The sequence below is a fragment of the Paramormyrops kingsleyae genome, chromosome 10 (genome assembly GCF_048594095.1).
Source record: "Paramormyrops kingsleyae isolate MSU_618 chromosome 10, PKINGS_0.4, whole genome shotgun sequence".
Classification (NCBI taxonomy): domain Eukaryota; kingdom Metazoa; phylum Chordata; class Actinopteri; order Osteoglossiformes; family Mormyridae; genus Paramormyrops; species Paramormyrops kingsleyae.
Window position 1 is genome coordinate 27,827,132 of NC_132806.1, and position 18,698 is coordinate 27,845,829.

At 46.7% G+C, this 18,698-nt stretch overlaps 1 protein-coding gene across 1 annotated transcript; it reads left to right on the forward strand.

Annotated features, from left to right (window-relative positions):
- Nucleotides 1-8,344: 8,344 nt before the first annotated feature.
- On the forward strand, nt 8,345-18,297 carry sparc (secreted protein, acidic, cysteine-rich (osteonectin)). Its single transcript, XM_072717635.1, has 10 exons — nt 8,345-8,471; nt 13,388-13,448; nt 13,684-13,710; nt 14,308-14,401; nt 14,948-15,069; nt 15,524-15,644; nt 16,156-16,289; nt 16,641-16,789; nt 17,004-17,152; nt 17,802-18,297. The coding sequence occupies exons 2-10, from the start codon at nt 13,392-13,394 to the stop codon at nt 17,828-17,830; spliced, it is 882 nt and encodes a 293-aa protein (XP_072573736.1). The 5' UTR covers nt 8,345-8,471; nt 13,388-13,391; the 3' UTR covers nt 17,831-18,297.
- The last annotated feature ends 401 nt before the right edge of the window (nt 18,298-18,698 follow it).

Consider the following 18,698-nt stretch of genomic DNA (forward strand, 5'->3'; position numbering starts at 1 on the left):
TGGGTCTGGCTCGGAATGCCAAGCGATCCACTGCCGTCCGTCCATCTGCCAAGGTAAACAAGAAGAGCTGGAGCCTATTTATCAACCTGAGGGCATTTACTGGGCTCCGTGCGCAAACACCCGGGACAAAGATACACACAGGCATGCCTGCCGCATTTCCGACACCAGCGCCGCTAATTTGGTTTAACGGTGTTTTCCAGGGAAATAAAGGTAAACAAACACATCAATCTTGGTCTCGTAGATATAAATAAGGGTCACGTTTGGGTGGATTCTAGGACGTCGCAGGAGAGAATATTACCGGATAAACACAGCAGTTTGGAGGCCGTCGCTTATTTTTGTAATGTCTGCATCAGCAAATGTGAACTCATAGCAACAGTGACTTGTGTTAGCAGAGGTGGCAAGACAGTAGGGGGGCCATTAGCATTGTCTGGGTCTCGTAATATCTCTCGCATCATTCACGTTAATGCTACAATTTGGGTTGATGTACAGAACCTTGTGACGGGGGAATCTAATTTCGCTATCGGAGTAAAGATGGATTTAGCTAAATAAAGAGAAAAAGCATGGTAACAAAGGACAGCCATTCTGCTTTTAGCATGAGGGGAACACAGGACCAGGGAGAGGCCCTAAGGGGGCGTGGACCTGAGCAGGGCTGCCCATGGTGGGAGTGGTAGGGAGTCAGAGATCATGTGAGCGTGGATAATGGTGGCTTTGGTTTGTAGAATTTTATGAGGGCTCAGCCATGTTTTTGTGTGACCCTGGGCTTGAGCATCAGAGTTTGGGATCGTTATGTGATTGGTAGTGAGGCGCAGGCAAAATGATTGGATGTCCTCGTTACCTGACACACCCCACATGTCCACCCAGTGTCTGTCCTACACTGACAGTCATCTGAAATAATCTAATTAAGAGGACAAACATGAGGATTTAGCTTGGCTACCTCCCTGGGTGTTTTTGGTGACGTCCATGTTCGACCGCTCATTACGTGTGGATTCACCACTTAGGGCTCCATGTACTTGCTAAATACAGTCAAGCTAACCTGCCGGGGGCAGACAGCCTAGGGCCCTAGCAAAATCAGGCCCCCGCTTTGCCAGAAATGGATTATTGACATTGCATCACATTTTGTTGCAACGATCATTTTAAATCTTTCTAAATTCATTTTTAAATAGCTTGAGTGGCTTATCTGGGGGGGTCTCCAGTGAAGTTAATAATCCCCTGTAATCTGTGGTCCTCTTCACTCCTTGGCCCCTGATCCTGCCCCATATCGGGTGCCGGTTGGCAGCACGGCTCCCGGATACCCGGCTGCCATTGGCACACGCCCCATCTCCTACCCGATCCAATCAGAGCATGCCCTTAATCGCACACTGCGTCTCAAATCCCCGCTGCCAAAAAGCACAAGACACTCTGTCAGCTCTCTCTGTGGGAATGCACAGATATTTTTTAAGATCTAAAGAACAAATTATTCCACTAAATGTCTGTAGAGGGGTTCTGTTGTTTTCATTTCTCATTCACAATCAATGCAAAAAACATCTCCTAGATGCACTGGGATGCATCCTCAGTGATGTATAAACAGCTTAAATTTAAGAATTAACATAAATAATAAATTATAACCTTATCTTGTATGTTTCTTGAACTTCAGTACTGTTCATGTTTTAACATCCATGTTGTACAATAATGTCACATAAGTAACCATATTGTACTTACGCACTGATTAAGTGAACTCGCTCTCTGACACATCTTGACAAGGTCGTTAGTTGTTTTAGGAATATGTGTTCAGACTGAATAACTATATGCACCAGTGACCAGCAAGTCCTTGCTAAACCATATTACATTTACACTGAGCAGCTGTCACATGCTGGGTTTTTATGTTTGCTGATTGGTCCATCGTCCCATGGTGAAACCAAGAATTCCCTCCTTTCACAAAGCCGGGTTTAATCCCCGTAAGACTGACTCGTCTATTACGGCGACGCCAGCCTGTTGTTGCTATGGCAGCTGTCAGCTCCGAGCACGCTGAAAATACCAGGTCGCTGGGGTTGAGATTCGCTTCTTTGGAAATGGGTGAGTGTCTTTCACTCCAGCCGTTTCAAAAGTAAATAATGGCAGGAAAACTGACAGCTGTGTTACCTTTTGGCTGTATAGAGGAGAAAAAACTGTGGAGAGATTAGATTTGAATATCAATGGGTGAGATCTGTGTTTACCAGCTTGGTGTTTTTTTGGGGGATTTAAATTCTCTGGATTTCTGTGGCTGATGTTGTGAATGTGAGTACGGCAGGATCTTCGGCAGACTGGGGTGGCACGTAGGGGTACCTGGTGCCCGGCTGGCCGAGGACGAGGAGACAGAGATACACTGAGGAGGAGGACGGGGCAGATGTTTAGACTGTCAGCGTCCTTCACAGAGTTATCGCCTGGAGACGCGTCTAACAAATCACGTCTGAGGGAACCTTTCTGAAGAGCTCGCTCCCTCCCGGCAAGGCGTCTGGCTCGCCATCGCATAAGGATGCCAGGCAGATAAAGCTGGGGCAAGCTGGATCATGCTTGTTTAAGGGGAGTCAAACCGAGCGGTGCTCTGCAGTTATGGATAAAAGACGCTTCATGAACCATTTGTTGCATTTTTTGACCCCCGCTAAATGGTGCTCTTGGTTTGCTCTGGTGCACCAAAAAACTACAGGTAACGGTTCATGAAGCGTCATTCCGTTCATCACTAGTGTCATGTCCTGATCTACAGAAGGCAGCAGAACATCAAAAAGAACATCAATTAGGTCTATGAATTCTGCAGATTGTACATGCAAGAGCCAAGGGCCGCAGCATTTGGACAAAGAAATGTTTTTATTTTCACAGGTTAGTCGTCCTTTAAACTCCAGCTGAATAGCTGACACAAGTCCAGACGAACAGACAGAATTCTTCATGCTACTGACTATCTAGCATGATCAGAGGTCACTTTCCGAAGTTATAACCCCAAAACTAGACAAAACCTAAGATGGGCTTCTATGTTTGTGGAAAATTTTCTCATTCATCTCACATTTCTGTCCCCCTCAAGAGACACGTGTCGAGAGCTAGAAATCCCAGCTGGGAGCAGATTTCCACCAAAGCAGGATGCATCACATCGGCCTCACGGAATGCCACAGAAGACAGTAGAGCACCATGGAATGTTTATGGTCACGTGACCAAGGCTGGTGCAAAGATTAGTCACCCTCCCTAGGTTGGGGCTTGCACATGTGCACAGACACCATAAAACACCATGAGTTACGCTTTCCAGTTATGTTCATAACATGTTGAAGAAAGGGTAGGTGCTTACTGTATTCTCTTCTTTCCTCTTTCGGGGGGGGGGGGGGGGGGGGCACAACTCACTCTCATTAAGCAATGCATGCTAAAGGAGCCTTTTCAGAGCCGTGAGACTGTCTGCACCATGTGCCTTAGAGGTACAGAGAGATGAGGGGCCAGAGGAAGTGAATTGCCCCCGATCCATCTGACAAGGACCAGGATTTGCATTCACAGGGTAATGTGTTTACAGTGTCTCCGTGACAACACTGCAAAAAAAAAAAACAAAAAAAACAATTAGATCTACAAACCTTTACAAAGTTTCAGAAATTAGATGAAGGACTCTAAGTAAATTTAGAGGTACATAATTGTATGGTTTTAATTGAGGAATTACTGTAGTTAACCCAGTTAAAGATACAGAGGCACAGAGGGTGAAGACAGCAGCAGAGGTGGACATTTCAGGCCCTGAAAGTAAAACCAGACCAAGATTTTGTTTCAACCTATCAGTCGAGTATAAAGAGTGACAGTGAACCTGAAACGTCCACCTCTGGACTGCAGTTTCATAGGGGATGCATCTCAGATTGAAATGTTCCTGGCAGCAGCTTGGAGGATCTTCTGCTGGTCCTTTGGTCCCTGTGACTATGGTCCCCTGTGTACCAAGATCATGCCCCCCCCCCACCCCCCCTGGGGCTTAGGAGCTGAGACTCATTACCATTTTCTCCGCAACACTTTCACAACGTTGCACCAAACTACTTCAAGAACCCAATTCAAGTTCTAATGTTCAAGGCAAACGTGTTTTCTGACTTTTCAGGGCAAGTGGATTAGCCCAAGGTTAAAAGATAAATGAATGCATGGATGGATGGATAGATGGATGAGCGGATATAAGGTAATGAGAAGCAAAGTGCTGGTGTGTTGACGATTGAGAAGGAAACTGAAGTAGTGGGTGAGTATAACAATTTTTTTTTAAAGTTGTTTGTCTCTCACTCTCCGTGAGGATCAGTAGGACACCCATTCAGAGTTATGCAGGCAGGGATCTGGGTGGGATCCAGCTTCCATTTTGCTCCCTGTAGTTCAGACAGCACAAGGCCCATCTCAACTTTCTGGGTCAGACTGCTGGACTTCCTGCAGCCATGTCTCCAGAGCTTTGCTGGCAGAAGACCCCCCCCCCCCCCCCCCCCACAGCCTGTTCCTCACGAACCTTTAAACAAAGCTGGGAAACAGCCACAAACACGGCCGTGACATGCGGACTCGCCTGCAGATTTTTGTCTTGCAGCACAGGCCTCACATAGGCCCGGTGGTCTATTTTACGGGAATTAAGTGACACTGTGGGCCTGGGAAGGGAGGGGGTCGACTGGGAGGTGAGTGCAGAGAGGTACCTTTGGGAAAGTGGGTGGGGGGGGGGGGGGTTGTGGAAATACTGATGATTCCATAATAAAAGTCTCTGACTGGAACACAAACTATGTTTGAATTCCTGGAACATTTCTGGGGAAAATGAAGGATCGCGCTAAACCGGCCAGGTGTCTGAAGGTCATTCTGTGAGAGGTGTTTACAAGGAGACTGTGAGTTCAAAACCGGTACCGGTAAACCGTTTTAAACTCAGGTACCCAGGAGCTATTTGGGACACGGCGGTCTCCTGTTTGGCTAACCCCTGTCGGCTTGTGGTCCTTCGGCAAACTTTAAAAGAGGACACCGCGGAACAAGAGGCCCACTGGGGTGGGGGAGATTACAAATCTCTGCTGTTACTCCTGAGGGTACATACCAGCTTACGAGACAGAGGCCCAAAGACCAAGCAGGGAAAAAAATATAGATACACATAAACATATACATAAAAACTGCACCTAACATTATCCAATCAGAGGCAATCACACCTGCACACCTAAAAATGACTGAAAAACACTGGTTCACGTTCTTTACAGGTCGAACTTCATCTGTGTGTCTTGGAATGTCACCATGGACCCACCCATATCTTCCTCTTTGGGTTTGTCTAATACATTATAAAAGGGTTTGAAGCAAAGCCAGGAGCCGGGGGGGGGGGGGGGGGGGGTGGGGCGGGGGGGGGAATGCAGGGCCGGTGCTCTATCCCACACCCCTTTCCAGTTGCTCTCCCCAAACCAAAGTCTCTTTGGTTTCTTGTGTGTCTCCCTTGTGCTGAATCAAAAACCTTATACTTTCATGCCCCCTGCCATTTTGCTAACCCTGTCTCCTCCCCCAGCTGTGCCCTGGTCTCTGCTCCAGGCAGTGGGGGCCTTCTGGATCATCACTGAGAATGCCCCCCCATCCTCCTGGGATCCTGCCATTGAGGAAGTGGATATTACTTTATGCTGCCCCCTTGTTCATCTGCATTTCATGATCTGTGTGTCCAGTCCTTCGCCATGGTGTCCCTGTCACTGTCATTGGACCCACCCGCTGAGCGCTTGGTGACAGTCTAGAGTGCTGACCGGCGCATTTCTGCAGGACGGCTGATCCTGTACTGAGACAAAAGGCACTGCGATGTCCCGTATGACTCTGTCCTCGCAGAAAAGCCTCTAAACGGAGAGGTTCTCCTTCCAAACGGCGTGATGACGGCTTTAGACGTCGCTTCAGACCACAGAGACGGACGACGGGCCTCGACTCTCTCGAAGAATCGGGGGTTGCTATAGCGATTCTCCTGACTGACACGTGTCAGCGTTTACTGACAGAGAGGCCCATCTGGGAATCACGGGTGGTTTTTTTGACACGGGGGGGGGGGGGGGGGGCGGAGGGCCACGGTGGCCGACTTCTTCCAGTAAAAGCGGAATTTAAGATCTTAAAGAGTGTCATTTAATCGGGGCCAAAAGGTGACATAATCTTCCGTCACTGGGCCAGTGTGGAGGGAAGTGCAGGTACAGTATGCTGCAGTGAAAGGCGCCTTTCTGAGAGCGGCCAGGACCATGGGAGAATGTAAAGCCTCCATGCGAAGTCTGTTTGGAAAAAGGCAGGGGGAAGCACTCGATATCCGCTGCGTCATGTAAAATCGCGGCAGCACCTCACTCCTCGGAAAGGTGTTTGGGACACGTGGGTGTGGAGCCAACGTCTAGGCAAAAGTAACGGGCAGTGGGTTATAATGAGGCGTTAGCCCTTATGAAAATAAGGACGCCGGAACATTCTAGAAGAGGGCTGAAAGCGTGTGAACGCAGGCCGGGACACTGAGGTGTGTGCTGTCTGGCGGTGTTCCGGACTCTGGTTTAGCGGGACGGGTTCCTCGCACAGACTTGCTTCCTCAGAACACAGACAGCGCCACGTGGGAAGATCCTGAAAACTGACTAATTACGGCTCTGCTCCCCATCCTGAGATGGAAGGGAGGACGCCAGTGCCACGTCTTACAGCAGCTGTCCCCCCCCCCCCCCCCACACCCACCCCCGCCCTGTGTTATCCAGATGTTTTTCTCTTGACTCGTCCGCATGGCAGAGGCAGACATAAATAATCCATCGCAGATGGGATCTTGCAGGGTCCGTCAGGGGAACTGGTGCTGAATCATGTGGCCTTACACTACTGGCCAAAATTGTGGAAACAGTTCCAATTCTTAGAGATTCTATTCTATTCTAGTTACGTATTTAATCATTCAGTGTATGATATATATATAAATATTTTTTGATTATCACCAATATTAGTGTATTCATTGTTAAAGCGTAATGGCAAAAATGCTAGGCATTTTCACAAGTTTGGCCACTGGTGTATGTTCCCTGGTGCTGAGACTCTGCTGCTATGCCGACCCGTGGTCTGTCACCATCAGCCAAAGCTTCTCCTCTGAAGGTCACAAATGGCAGAAATGTACAATAAGAACTAACTGAAGTTTTAATTACAGTGTTAGTTGAAAGCTCAGCCTAACAGACTGAATTAACCCCACCTGTCATTACACAACTACTCATTTTCGCTTAATTCCCCCCCCCCCCCCCCAAGAAACAGGAGCCATGGATTGATGACTTTGAGTTGCCTGCTGTGTGTCTGTGTGTGTCCTGCCTGGCCAGGGCATGCCCCGTCCTTCCGTGCACCGCATCAGAGATCACCGCAGTCCTGACCGGATGGGCACTTTTCTGATGTCTGAATGGAACATTCGGACTGGGAACACTGGGGCCGGAGCCCTGGATAATTAACTCTTACTGGAGTATCTGTTCAGTTCAGCTGTGCTACAGGAAAGCTGAACATTTCTGTAAGTAAACATTGTGGTGTTTATGGACACAACCACCATCTGCCCCCCTCCCCACAAGAAAACACCCCTGAAATCTACTGGAAAAAGCTGAAGTTTAGCAGACTAACAGCTGCATGTCACAGGTGAAAGCTGACTGCAGGACAATCACAGCTAACAGGAAATGATGTCACAAGTACCCACTGAAACTCACAGTCTGTCCAGGACACTGATGAAAGTATGCTGCCAGACCTCCATCACCCCCTTTCATCAGTGCCGCACTGGAGGACAAACATCCATCCATCTTGTCCTATTTAGGGTTGTGGGAGTCTGAAGCTTATGGGCACAAGGCAGGGAACAGGCCCAGAGGTACCCCCACGACATGACATGACATGGGGAGAACATGCAAACTCCGCACACATGGAGCCAGGGCGGAGACTCGAACCCGGGTCCCAGAGGTGTGCGGCAGCAAAGTTAGCCATAAAAATACATGTTAATTGCTGCTACATCAGTAGCTTTGTCGCTGTCTTCAAGTCCTTTAGCTATTTACTGAGTCAAAACATTCAGAAATTCTTCATGAAAAAGTTAACTTATCTTAATTTGATTTAATTCCTTAGTTCGCTATATAAGCCTGTCTGGGTTAGGGTCACTCTGCGATAAGACAAAAGTCAAGGAGTGATAGTTTCATCAGCTACGTTTGGAGGGATCCATGTTCCACAAAGAAACTGTCTTCCTCAGCAGCAACTAACTAGAGAGCAGCTTCTGGATGTCTCAGGAATCCCTCATCCATTTTTTTTTTTTGGGGGGGGGGGATAAATAAACTTGGCATGATTGAAAAATAGAAGAACAAATTTAAACAACAACCGTACTTCCAGGGCATACTGAGCTCAGACAGGATGCAGGACAGCCGTGTGTCTGTGAACAGAGGGTTAAGTCTGACAGAGCCCGCCCTGCCGCTCGGAGCTGCCCCCCCCCCCCCCCACTACTGCCTCCTCCCCAAGTGGGGGCCGCTGTTAGATTCTCTCGGGTCAGAGACGACAGAGTACCTCTTCGGCTGAACTGCTCTACACTCAAGGTAAGGGGACCCCCCCCCCACTCCCTGGCGCTGTTCAGTACAACCGGACAGCTGCTTTCTACTGATAATTCAGCCACTAGAAATCTAAGAATAGTCTTATTTTTTGTAGCTTTTAAAAACACTGAAAACCTTTGTAAAGTGCATACTTGTGCTGTGTAGAAGCAAGCTTGTGGATACATACGGACGAAGTTTAGTCTTTGCAAAAGAAAAAAAAACCTGGAAAAACTATGATGGTTATTAAGTTATTAAGTGTATAAAGTTGTATTGGACCATATGAATTGCATCTTTATGTTTGCATGAAGTGACTGAGATGTCAAGTTGCCCACTCTTTTCCTGCGGGAATAATATTTGAGTAATTTTTGCAGGATAGGACGGTCTTGTCAAAGTAAGCAATTAAGTTTTTTTTTTTTGCTGATGAGTGAGTAACTTAATATAGTTGTAAAGAAAAAACTTGCATGGTTTTCCTGCGAATTGTCCCACCAGTCGCTTGTTAAGGAGAAAGAATAATCAGGATTATCTGCTTAAGGACAAACAGTCTCAGGGCTCAAAATAACATTGTAAAAGGACGATGTTCAAAGTTATGACTGCCACATAGGCAGGGGGAGGGGCAGGGGAAAAAGAGTTCCCCCCCCCAAAAAAAAAAGAGTTTGGGGGAAGACATCCTACTGAATAGACCCTCCCAAATGCACGCAGTAGAAGAATGCGTGTTTCCAAGGCAACCCCAGCCAGCTGTTGTGGAGGCTTGGCAGATATCTTCTTCCTCCGGATGGTCAGGAGAGTGTCAAAACCTGCTGTCCGTCCTTGCTGGGGGGGGGGGGGGGTCTCCAATGAGGCACAACTCAGGCACAACAGTGCAGTCACGTTCCCACCCGCAGAACTGCTCTGTCTCTGCGATCCATCTTTGAGTTTTTATTGTTTCAGTCTGAAATCAATTTAGCGAAGCAGTGCTTGTTTTTTTTGTTTTTTTTTTTTGTTCCGTCACGCAGAGAGACTCAGTCGCTTCGGGCCGGGATCCAACACTCAGATAGGAGAGGGCTTGAGTCACTTGGCTGAATGTGGTTTTACACATTCCTTGGGTTCCATGGACTGCTGGGAAAGTACCGTTAATCACATTTTGGGCCAGTCGCCGGGGGGGTCAGCACACGGCCGGACCTGCCGGGGCTCAGAAGTGTGGACATTTAACAGGGGGACGGTATGCTAGGGGCCCCAAAACAAAATGCCACCTGGGAGAGGAAGAAGCTGCTGCCCAGATGCCATAGGCCTTTTTTTTTAGGGGGGGGGGGGGGGGGGGATAGTGCTAACAGGGAGACTCGACAATAAATCCGAGTTGGAGAAGTAAACAGTGATGCTGGCAGTTGGGGGGGGGGGTCCTTACAGATGGAAAAGGTTTATCAGGAGGTGGAGTCGGGTGTGGGTGTGTTTCGGGGGGGGGAAGGGTGGTGGCTAGGGTAACTCGTACTTCTAGGATGAAAGCAAGCAAGATTTAGACATAATAACAGGGTTTCTTAAGTGTCACTGAGCTACTGTGTGGTTAGCTTTTAAAAAACTCCAAAAAGAACTCGCAAAAAAAAAATCAGTGCATGCAGTGGAAGCTTATTATTTCTGCAAACCATATTTTCCAAATAAATGCGAGATAGCATCAGATAAGATGATGTTCCTGATTTTCTTCTCCTCCATGTTCCAAAAAAAAATAAAAATAATGTACACATTTCCGCCAAGTGACGGAGGACAGCAGGACGGCTCCAGAAATGTGCAAACGTGACGCCGAGGATCTGTATGACTTCTGGCAGCCGCATATGTGCGCATTCCTGCCACATATGCGCGCAGACGCGTCGGCTCGACACCACCTTGTGCCGCAGGAAATGAGATCGGGAGATGTTTAGGATGCCGAAATCGCTAGAGGAAGATAAAGCCCCTGTACGTCGGGGAGGCGAGTTCTCAGATCCGGCGACTGAGAGAGCTTATCTGTAAGGCACAAAGAGGCCAGGCGGGGGCGGCAAGGTCAGCTGACGGCAGGATCGGGTTTCGCAGACAGCCTCGCTCATTCAGTGTCCTCTGACTCCGGCCTTTGTCTGTCTCCGCGTCCCCCTTTTGCTGTCCCAGCTCAGCGGTTTCAGTGGAGGTCCGTCCTGCCACGATGACGGATCACGTTTCAGCTCTGTTCGCCGATCCGTCCTGTTCCTTCTGTTTTTTCTTTCTTCGGGGATCACAAGCTTCCCTTCACCTGGAACACTATAATGCACTTTTCTCAGCAGTCAAAAAAAATAGAAATCACTGCCAGCTCTATTTTTTTGCGAATTTAACTTGGTTCAAAACAATAATCAAAGAAATGCATCAAACCAGCTGAGAATCACTGCTTTAACAGATTGAGGGGATAAAAAAAAAACTGAAAATAGCATTAGTGGTCAAAATGGTGGAAACACTTCCAATTTTTAGAGACTATAGAACTTTTGCTCCAGTTACTTATTTAATGGCCCAATGTATGAAATTTGTAATATTGTTTTTAAATATTACTGGCAATACTTGTGTAGTTAATTTAAAAACACAATGCAAAAAATGCTAGGTGTTTCCACAATTTTGACCAATAGTGTAGATGCTTTTCGTTTTGATACATGTGGTGAAAGTAAAACTGGTTGTGCAGTTTGCTGTCATGGTGCAGCAGGTGGGAGGGGGGTACTGACTGAGGTGCAGGAAAAAGGCTAGTTTTAAACTGGTGATGTAATCAGCTAGAATTTTCCTGTGTTTTTACCACACAAGCTGGGTGCTACTCATTAAATGGGCTAAATCTCATCATCTTGATCCCATAAGACCCAGTCCTCACTATAGCCCCCCATTGTCAATCAGCAGGACCACAGACAGGGGCATTCCCAGAAACCAAAAATGGAAATAGCAGGCAGAGGTCAAAGGTCACTGACCACCTGAATTTGCTTTTAGCCTGGCTTTAGCCATCAATATGCCAATATGCCAATACTACGGAAACTGGTCATGGCCCCAAACTATGGGGCGTAGCACAGTATAGAGCCTTTTAGCCAACTTTCATGATGGAATATCCATTGAGGGCCAGTTACATCAAAGGTCACGCCGACTTTGAAGGACCCAAGCTTAGTGGGACAGTTTTCTTTATGCTGTTTACAATGTTTGCCTGCTCAAAATGAAATACAGAGGGACAAAGGCAGCTTTCACATGGACGCAGGTTCTTTTCCCTCCGGCCCGTTTGATGACCGGAACTGGTTTCCAAGCAAAATAATTTGTTTTCGTTCTTACGTCAAGCCGTGCCCTCACGCCAGAAACAGCACCCCCCTCCAAGGTAAACACAGACAGGCCCGCACCAGCCGGAGGCTCCCCCGCCCGCCCGAGTCCGCTGACACAAGCTGTTTTCGGAGATGTCCGTGAAATAGCACCTCTCTGTCACACGGGAGCAGAACCAGCAGAACATTCTGCACAGTACACATCCCTTCACCCTCAGGGCTTCCATAAGGCTGGGATGTGATGTTGGATTCGGCGGGGCATGCCTGCTCATAGGACCAGCTAATGCACACATTCCTCAGATATCCCCATAATTCCCTATCATACTGGACTGGAATTCCTGAATGGACACTTTGGGATTTCCATGGTCGTGAAAACAGACTGATGGTTTGATGGATTAAAACATTAAAGCGTTTTTTATTTTTACTGTTCCACAGGCAACATTTGCATCACTAGGTGCCTGAACAAAACACTCAACAACAGTATCATTGAGTAGATAACAGCTTCAGAGTAGCTTTGCAATACTTAAGTTCCTTCTCTCTCCTCCACCCCCAAAGACATGGCTGATTCTGCCCAAAAGCCCTACAATCTCTCCTGATGGTGTTCCTTATCCGTGTAACTAGAAAAAAAATATGGCGAAAGGACTGGGGGTTACCTGTATTCCAGAGCTGAAAATCTTGTTTAAAAAATGCAGTAAACTCAATAGCAAAGGCCTGTCCAGTGCACTCATGTAAGCATGCTGCTGACACTATAGATTTCCTGTATGTAATGACAAGTATTCTTCAGTGGCAGTATTTTGAATATAGAATAGAATAGAGATACTTAGTGATATGATAAACCAAGTTAAATATTTGAACAATAATGGTGTGAGTAATAGATGCATGTTCAATGAACGGTCTTGCTTTGAATAACCACCCAGATGTTCTGTCCAAAACGACAAGTGCCTCAGACTCCCATTGCTGTAGAGCAAGACCTTCACCCCAAGCTCCATCCTCATCTTCCTGTCTTCTCTCCGCTGCTTCCCGGCTTGGTTGGAGTGGCAAAAGGAGGAACAAAAGACTCCCTGACACGTTGGGGAGAGAACAGGCAATATGGGAATATAGTCTTCCTTCTGAGTCCCCCCCCCCCAAGGTGATCTCTTTTCTGAGAGGTGGGGACTCAGAAGGAAGACTAGAAGAAGACCAAACCCAGGTCTGTCCCAGGAAACAAGATTTTCTCCAAACTAGAACATCGGATTTGGTTGAGTTTCATCTACAGTACTGTCCTTGGACTTGATGACGTGTCAGACCGGACCTGTGTCTAGGCATGGTTGGCTGTCAAAGCTCACACATGGCTTCTGCAAGATCGGACACACCGCACAAGCCAAGGCGAGCCCTGTGTACGCGTGAGATGCCAGAGGCACTCAATTCCTTACTACCTCAACTTGAATTTTGCATTACAATGCAAGATGCCACTGGATTTCACGTTAACTAAATGTCAACAACCGGGATTATCAACCATGACCGGCAGACACAACCAAGCAACAATCACCGTACAATTATAAGCATTTATCTCAATCAACTTCTCACAGCAGGTGTTTCCTGCATTGTCGTTGAATGATTTTACGCTGTGGCGACCACCGGCACCTTTGCTACTTCAGTGGCTAACAGTGGTGTTTGTTCTTCCCCCAGAATCATGCGGATGTGGCTGATCTTCGCGCTGTGCTTGGCTGGCAAGGTGTTGGCTGCCCCGGTGAGAGACTGTCGAGATTGGATTCCCGAATGCTGAATTGCTCCCGAATTCCACACATTTCACAAAGACAAAGAAAGATTTGTATAGCACAGAGAAAGGTCATAGATGTAAAATATACCATCATCTAAAGTGACTTAATCTTTTAGGTCTTTGTTCTTCTAGCTTTGTAAATATATGTTCATGAGACTTACCATAGGGCAGTGGTCGCTAATTGTCTTTTCTCGCTTGTTTCCAGACTGAAGAAGAGAAAATCTTAGTGGAGGTAAGCAAAGTGGAGGATCCATTAATTGTGGGATGTTGGGGGCTAAATTTTGCCAAGGCTGGTGTGCTCGAAAGTCCAGGACCATACGACTTTCCAGTGGAAACCCCATGCGCATGGACAAGTGTTGATGTGCACTGAAAGGGGCCTGAATTCCCATCCTGTGGGAGACTGAGTAAACGATATAGGGGTTTGTCCAATGGTCTTTCCCACACACTCCCCCAGCAGCCCTACTCCAGAACACAGTTTAACCCCCCTCCCCACACTGCAAACCCTGCTCCCTCCCCTCCCCAGTCCAGTAACAGGCATGCTCTCATGCTAAGAGTCTCACTTCATTTCCTGCTGAGGAAAATGTGAGCAAATGCAGGATGTCACGTGTAACCAAGAGTAGAGCCACGGCATGTTTGTTTCCTCACTGTCTGTCCGCTCGGATGCCTGAGCGGTTGCCCGGGTCCCCTGGACAATGCGAGCAGGGAAACCGGACCGTTTACGCGCAGTGCCTGTAAACCAGTTCTCGCCTTTCAGCTCAAAAACAAGGTGTTTGCAGAGAGGTGGAAGAGAGCAGGCCTGCCATTAACTTTTTGGTTGTCCCCTGTGTAGGTGCAGGATATGGAAGTGGGCGCAAACCCAGTCCAGGTGGAGACCGGAGAGTTTGATGAGGCCATCGAGGTCGAGGAGGGTGTTGTTGCAGAGAGTGAGTTTCAGCACCGATGTGACGATGCCAGGTTTCCCCCTGTTCATTAACAGATAAAAAGACCTCTTTAAAAACCCTGATAATGATTACAGCCTGGAAGATTCTATTCTTTTAGCCTGTGAAATAAACAGAAGATGCACACTTTAAAAAGATATCTGTCCATGACATAATGCACAAAACACTTCAGCAAGAGGTCAAAAATTTCTGAAGATTTTAGAAACATTCGAAAACCTCTGCACATTTAACAGAAATGTGGCAAAACATGTAGACCAGTGAAACCTAAGTAATGAAAGACTACCTCATTTAAAATACACACAACTATAATTATGCGCTTTACTCGGCTATACATTTTTAGGGAAGGCAGTTTTGAAGTCTTATTTATTTAATCACAGACTCTGCCCACGGCAAAGACAGCGAATGAAATTTCTTTTCGGGAGCTATGAACGTTCTTCGGCTTCAAGTAGAAACATATAATCATTCCCTAAAATATAACCGCATTTTCCTGGTGCAGCTATCTTCACCCCCATTTGTATGTCCTGCATGCAGACCCCTGCCTCAACCACCACTGCAAGAAGGGCAAGGTATGCGAGCTTGATGAGAGCAATACTCCGGTTTGCGTGTGCCAGGACCCCTCCACCTGCCCCGAGGCCACAAGCGAGTATGAGCATGTACGTACTCCATGGGAGTGTCTATCAAACCGATCCTCCATGCTTTTGGTGCCTCTCATCTCCCAGTAGGGAGCAAAAATGTGGACTGTCTGGGAGGGAGCAAAAATGTGGACTGTCTGGCAGGGAGCTGGAATGGTGCAACAGTGTAGACCGTCTGAGGGGTCCCAGAAGATCAGTTTGCGAAACACTGCTCTACAGAATTGATGGGCCGGACCCCGAAGATGGGGACAATGAATGGCCACTGGTACCGGTTTTATCTGACAACCTGGCTTACGACTTGTATCATTCTAGTCACTAGTATTCGTGAGTCAGGTGTCCAGATCCCTTGATCAGCAGCCAACATCAGATTTGCATCCCTCTCTGTCTACACTGCCAAATGCCATTCAGGTGAAGTCAACCCACTAAGACCACAAGCTAACCTACATTCCCCAATTAATGCTCTGATTCCACTCAGGTCTGTGGCACAGACAACAAGACCTATGACTCCTCCTGCCACTTCTTCACCTCCAAGTGCGCCTTGGAGGGGACCAAGAAGGGACACAAGCTGCACCTGGACTACATCGGGCCCTGCAAATGTGAGTAGCATCTGTTTCAGGGGAGTCTGGGTAAACAGAAGCCTACAAGGAGATGCCCCTAGCAGCAAGTACAAAGCGCCTGAGAAAGATATAAGGCTGATCGTGGAGCCCTGACTGCATCAGCACTCTGGCAGAGAGGTTGCTGGGAAGGGCTGACAGACCAACAGGCCCCTGGAGGGAGGGCCTCTCCTTCAGGCCGTGGCTTGTCTTGCATTTTTTAACACAAATAAGGACACAGACCTTAAGATACTCAGTTTAGGTCACAAGTAGGTCACTACTGCAGCCTGTGAAAAATTCCTTTTCATAGGCTGTAAGGTATCAAATCCACACAGTAGGAATATCCTTGAAATTTGTACAGGAAAGATATCCTGTAAAGGAAGATATCCATTTGTTCTATTAGCCATGGGTAAGATGACCTGGCCTGACTCAAACGCCGCTCAGTGGATGTTAGCTCGTAGGTGCTGGCAGTCATCTTCACACGGCCCTTTTCCCTTTTGTTTTGCGTCGGCAGACATTGCTCCCTGCCTGGATAATGAGCTGAGCGAATTTCCCCTGCGTATGAGGGACTGGCTGAAGAACGTGCTGGTGACTCTTTACGAGCGCGATGAAGACAACAACCTGCTGACCGAGAAGCAGAAGCTCAGAGTGAGTTTAACTGCGACCCCCCCCCCCCCACCTCAATTTACCTAGTGGGACTACTGGCTCCCTTCTATTACATTATGTATTTCACTTCTCCGCCCCCCATCAGCTCATTGGTGACGCTGGCCACTCCTTCTTTATCTGGGTACAAGTTCCATTCATGTGAAAATATTATTTACCACCTTAAAAATCCATCATTCTACACAAGATATTACAGATGCTCTACAGATGTTACTCACTGAATAAAAGGACCATTCAACTGTTAGCTCAGCATGTTGAGCATGAAGAATGCACTGTTCACCATTTGTGGTCATAAAGGCTATGTGCACCATTAATGCCTTTCCATCTCGCACATAGGTGAAGAAGATCTACGAGAATCAGAAGAGGCTGGTGGCCGGTGACCACTCCCTGGACCTGCTGGCCCACGACTTCGAGAAGAACTACAACATGTACATCTTCCCAGTGCACTGGCAGTTCGGCCAGCTGGACCAGCATCCTGTTGACGGGTTTGTATTCCAGCTACCTGCGGCTCGTGCCTCTAATCACATTGCGGACCTTTATGAAACCCCCCCCTCAGACAAAGCGCCTGGGTCACGTGATGTCAGCTCCCATAGTCTTACCCACAATGCAATTCACGGAGTGTACCTAAACACACATTGCATAGGACTCATAATACTAAATGCCCCCATCCCCCTTCCTGTGTGTCTGTCTCTGACACAGGTATCTGTCCCACACTGAGTTGGCTCCCCTGCGCGCCCCCCTCATTCCCATGGAACACTGCACCACCCAGTTCTTCGAGCAGTGCGACTCCGACAATGATAAGTACATCGCCCTGGAAGAATGGGCCGGCTGCTTTGGCATCAAAGACCGTAAGTGATGCTACCCTCTCGTTCAGGTTCAACCTGTCCGTACATCCGTACATCCGTACATCCGTACATGGACAAACACGACAAGACTCGTCTGTGTCCATTGATTGAGAAATACACGCGCACACACTCAAACACTACCAGTCAAAATTTTTGCACATACTGAGATAAATAAATTTACAGTATATTCGCCATTTCAGTACCTTTATTAGCAAGAAAATGTCATATCTTTGATTCATCAAAGTAACCTCCTCTAGCAGTTAAAACAGCAGAGAAAATTTGAGAAAATTTGAGACAATCTTTCTACAAGGGACATTCAATTCTGCTCTGATTCATAGAATGAAACCGTTAACTAATGCAAAGTTAAAGGACAGCCTAGAATCTGACTGTGCCATCACCACACGGCCAGATAATAAGATGTCAGAAGGAAATTTGGTTTATTTGACTTATATTGTCATTTATAGTTGTTCACAATGCTTAACAAGAATTTAAAAAAATCTGCAGTTTTTTCTGACTGGTGATGTATATGGGTTATATTCTTAAATGCCTTGTCTGTGGTAAAAACCACATTTTGATCAAAAAGTCTGTCAGAATCCATTATGGTGATAAGCCCTTTAAAATACTGACCACGTGGCTGTTTTCTGTTTTTCAGAGGATGTCGACAAGGACCTTGTCATCTAAATATAGGTCTCTAGAGATTCCTCCATCTGCGAGATGAGGTGCTAACCTTAAATTAAAAGTGCTTCAACGGTGCTAATCCTTTCCTTTAACAGCCTATACCACTAAAATGTAAAAAAAACAAAAACAAAAAAAAAAAATGCACAGATCAGCCTAATTGTCACCCAGCGCAAACAAACAAGCTTCCTTCCAGTGCTTTCTAAATCTTGCTTGTGCAAACAGATTCGTCAATTAGTTGGAGGGAGATGGAGAGACAGATGGTGCAAAGGTTGGGTGTCGTGCCTTTGGCTCAGATGGATTGGACTGTGTAAGTCGTCAAGTAATGATGGAGCTCCAGGAAAACGAAATTTGAAATCCGGAATGATATTTTCCGCATAATCAGCGCTTGAAATAAATACAGTTCCATTTGGCAAGAATTGTAAGACTAAAATAAAATTTCCTAATAAATTTTCTTTTCTCTTGCTTTTAAATACTTTTTAAGTGTTTTTTCCTGTTTTGGTGGTGGGTTAATTTTTGTCCTTGTTTTATTTGAAGTGTAGCCCTGTGTGTGTCATGAGGGTTTTTTTTTTTCTTTCTTGTTTTTAATAGTTCCCTGTTACGCAAACAGGCAAGATGTTAAATGTTTTCAAATTTATACCAATAAAAGGACACGTTCTTCAAACCATGAGAACCAAATCTCGCAGGTTGAGATTTTTCCCACTTTACAGTTTGACTTTGGCGACAATGTGAGCAAGCTAATAACTATTAACATCAATAAAACAGTCTGTTGGAGAAAAAATTTCTGGCATGCATTTTAAATTCTGCACTTCATCTATTCACTCCCCTACTCTCTGCAAAAACATACCCACAACAAAAAATAAACGTGGTAATA

What these genes read in the sequence shown, in the direction of transcription:
- sparc (XM_072717635.1), top strand. Translation starts at nt 13,392, where the DNA reads ATGCGGATGTGGCTGATCTTCGCGCTGTGCTTGGCTGGCAAGGTGTTG. An exon ending in CCACAAGCGAGTATGAGCAT is followed by an intron (nt 15,070 to 15,523) that starts GTACGTACTCCA and finishes GATTCCACTCAG; the next exon opens with GTCTGTGGCACAGACAACAA. An exon ending in CTGCTTTGGCATCAAAGACC is followed by an intron (nt 17,153 to 17,801) that starts GTAAGTGATGCT and finishes TCTGTTTTTCAG; the next exon opens with AGGATGTCGACAAGGACCTT.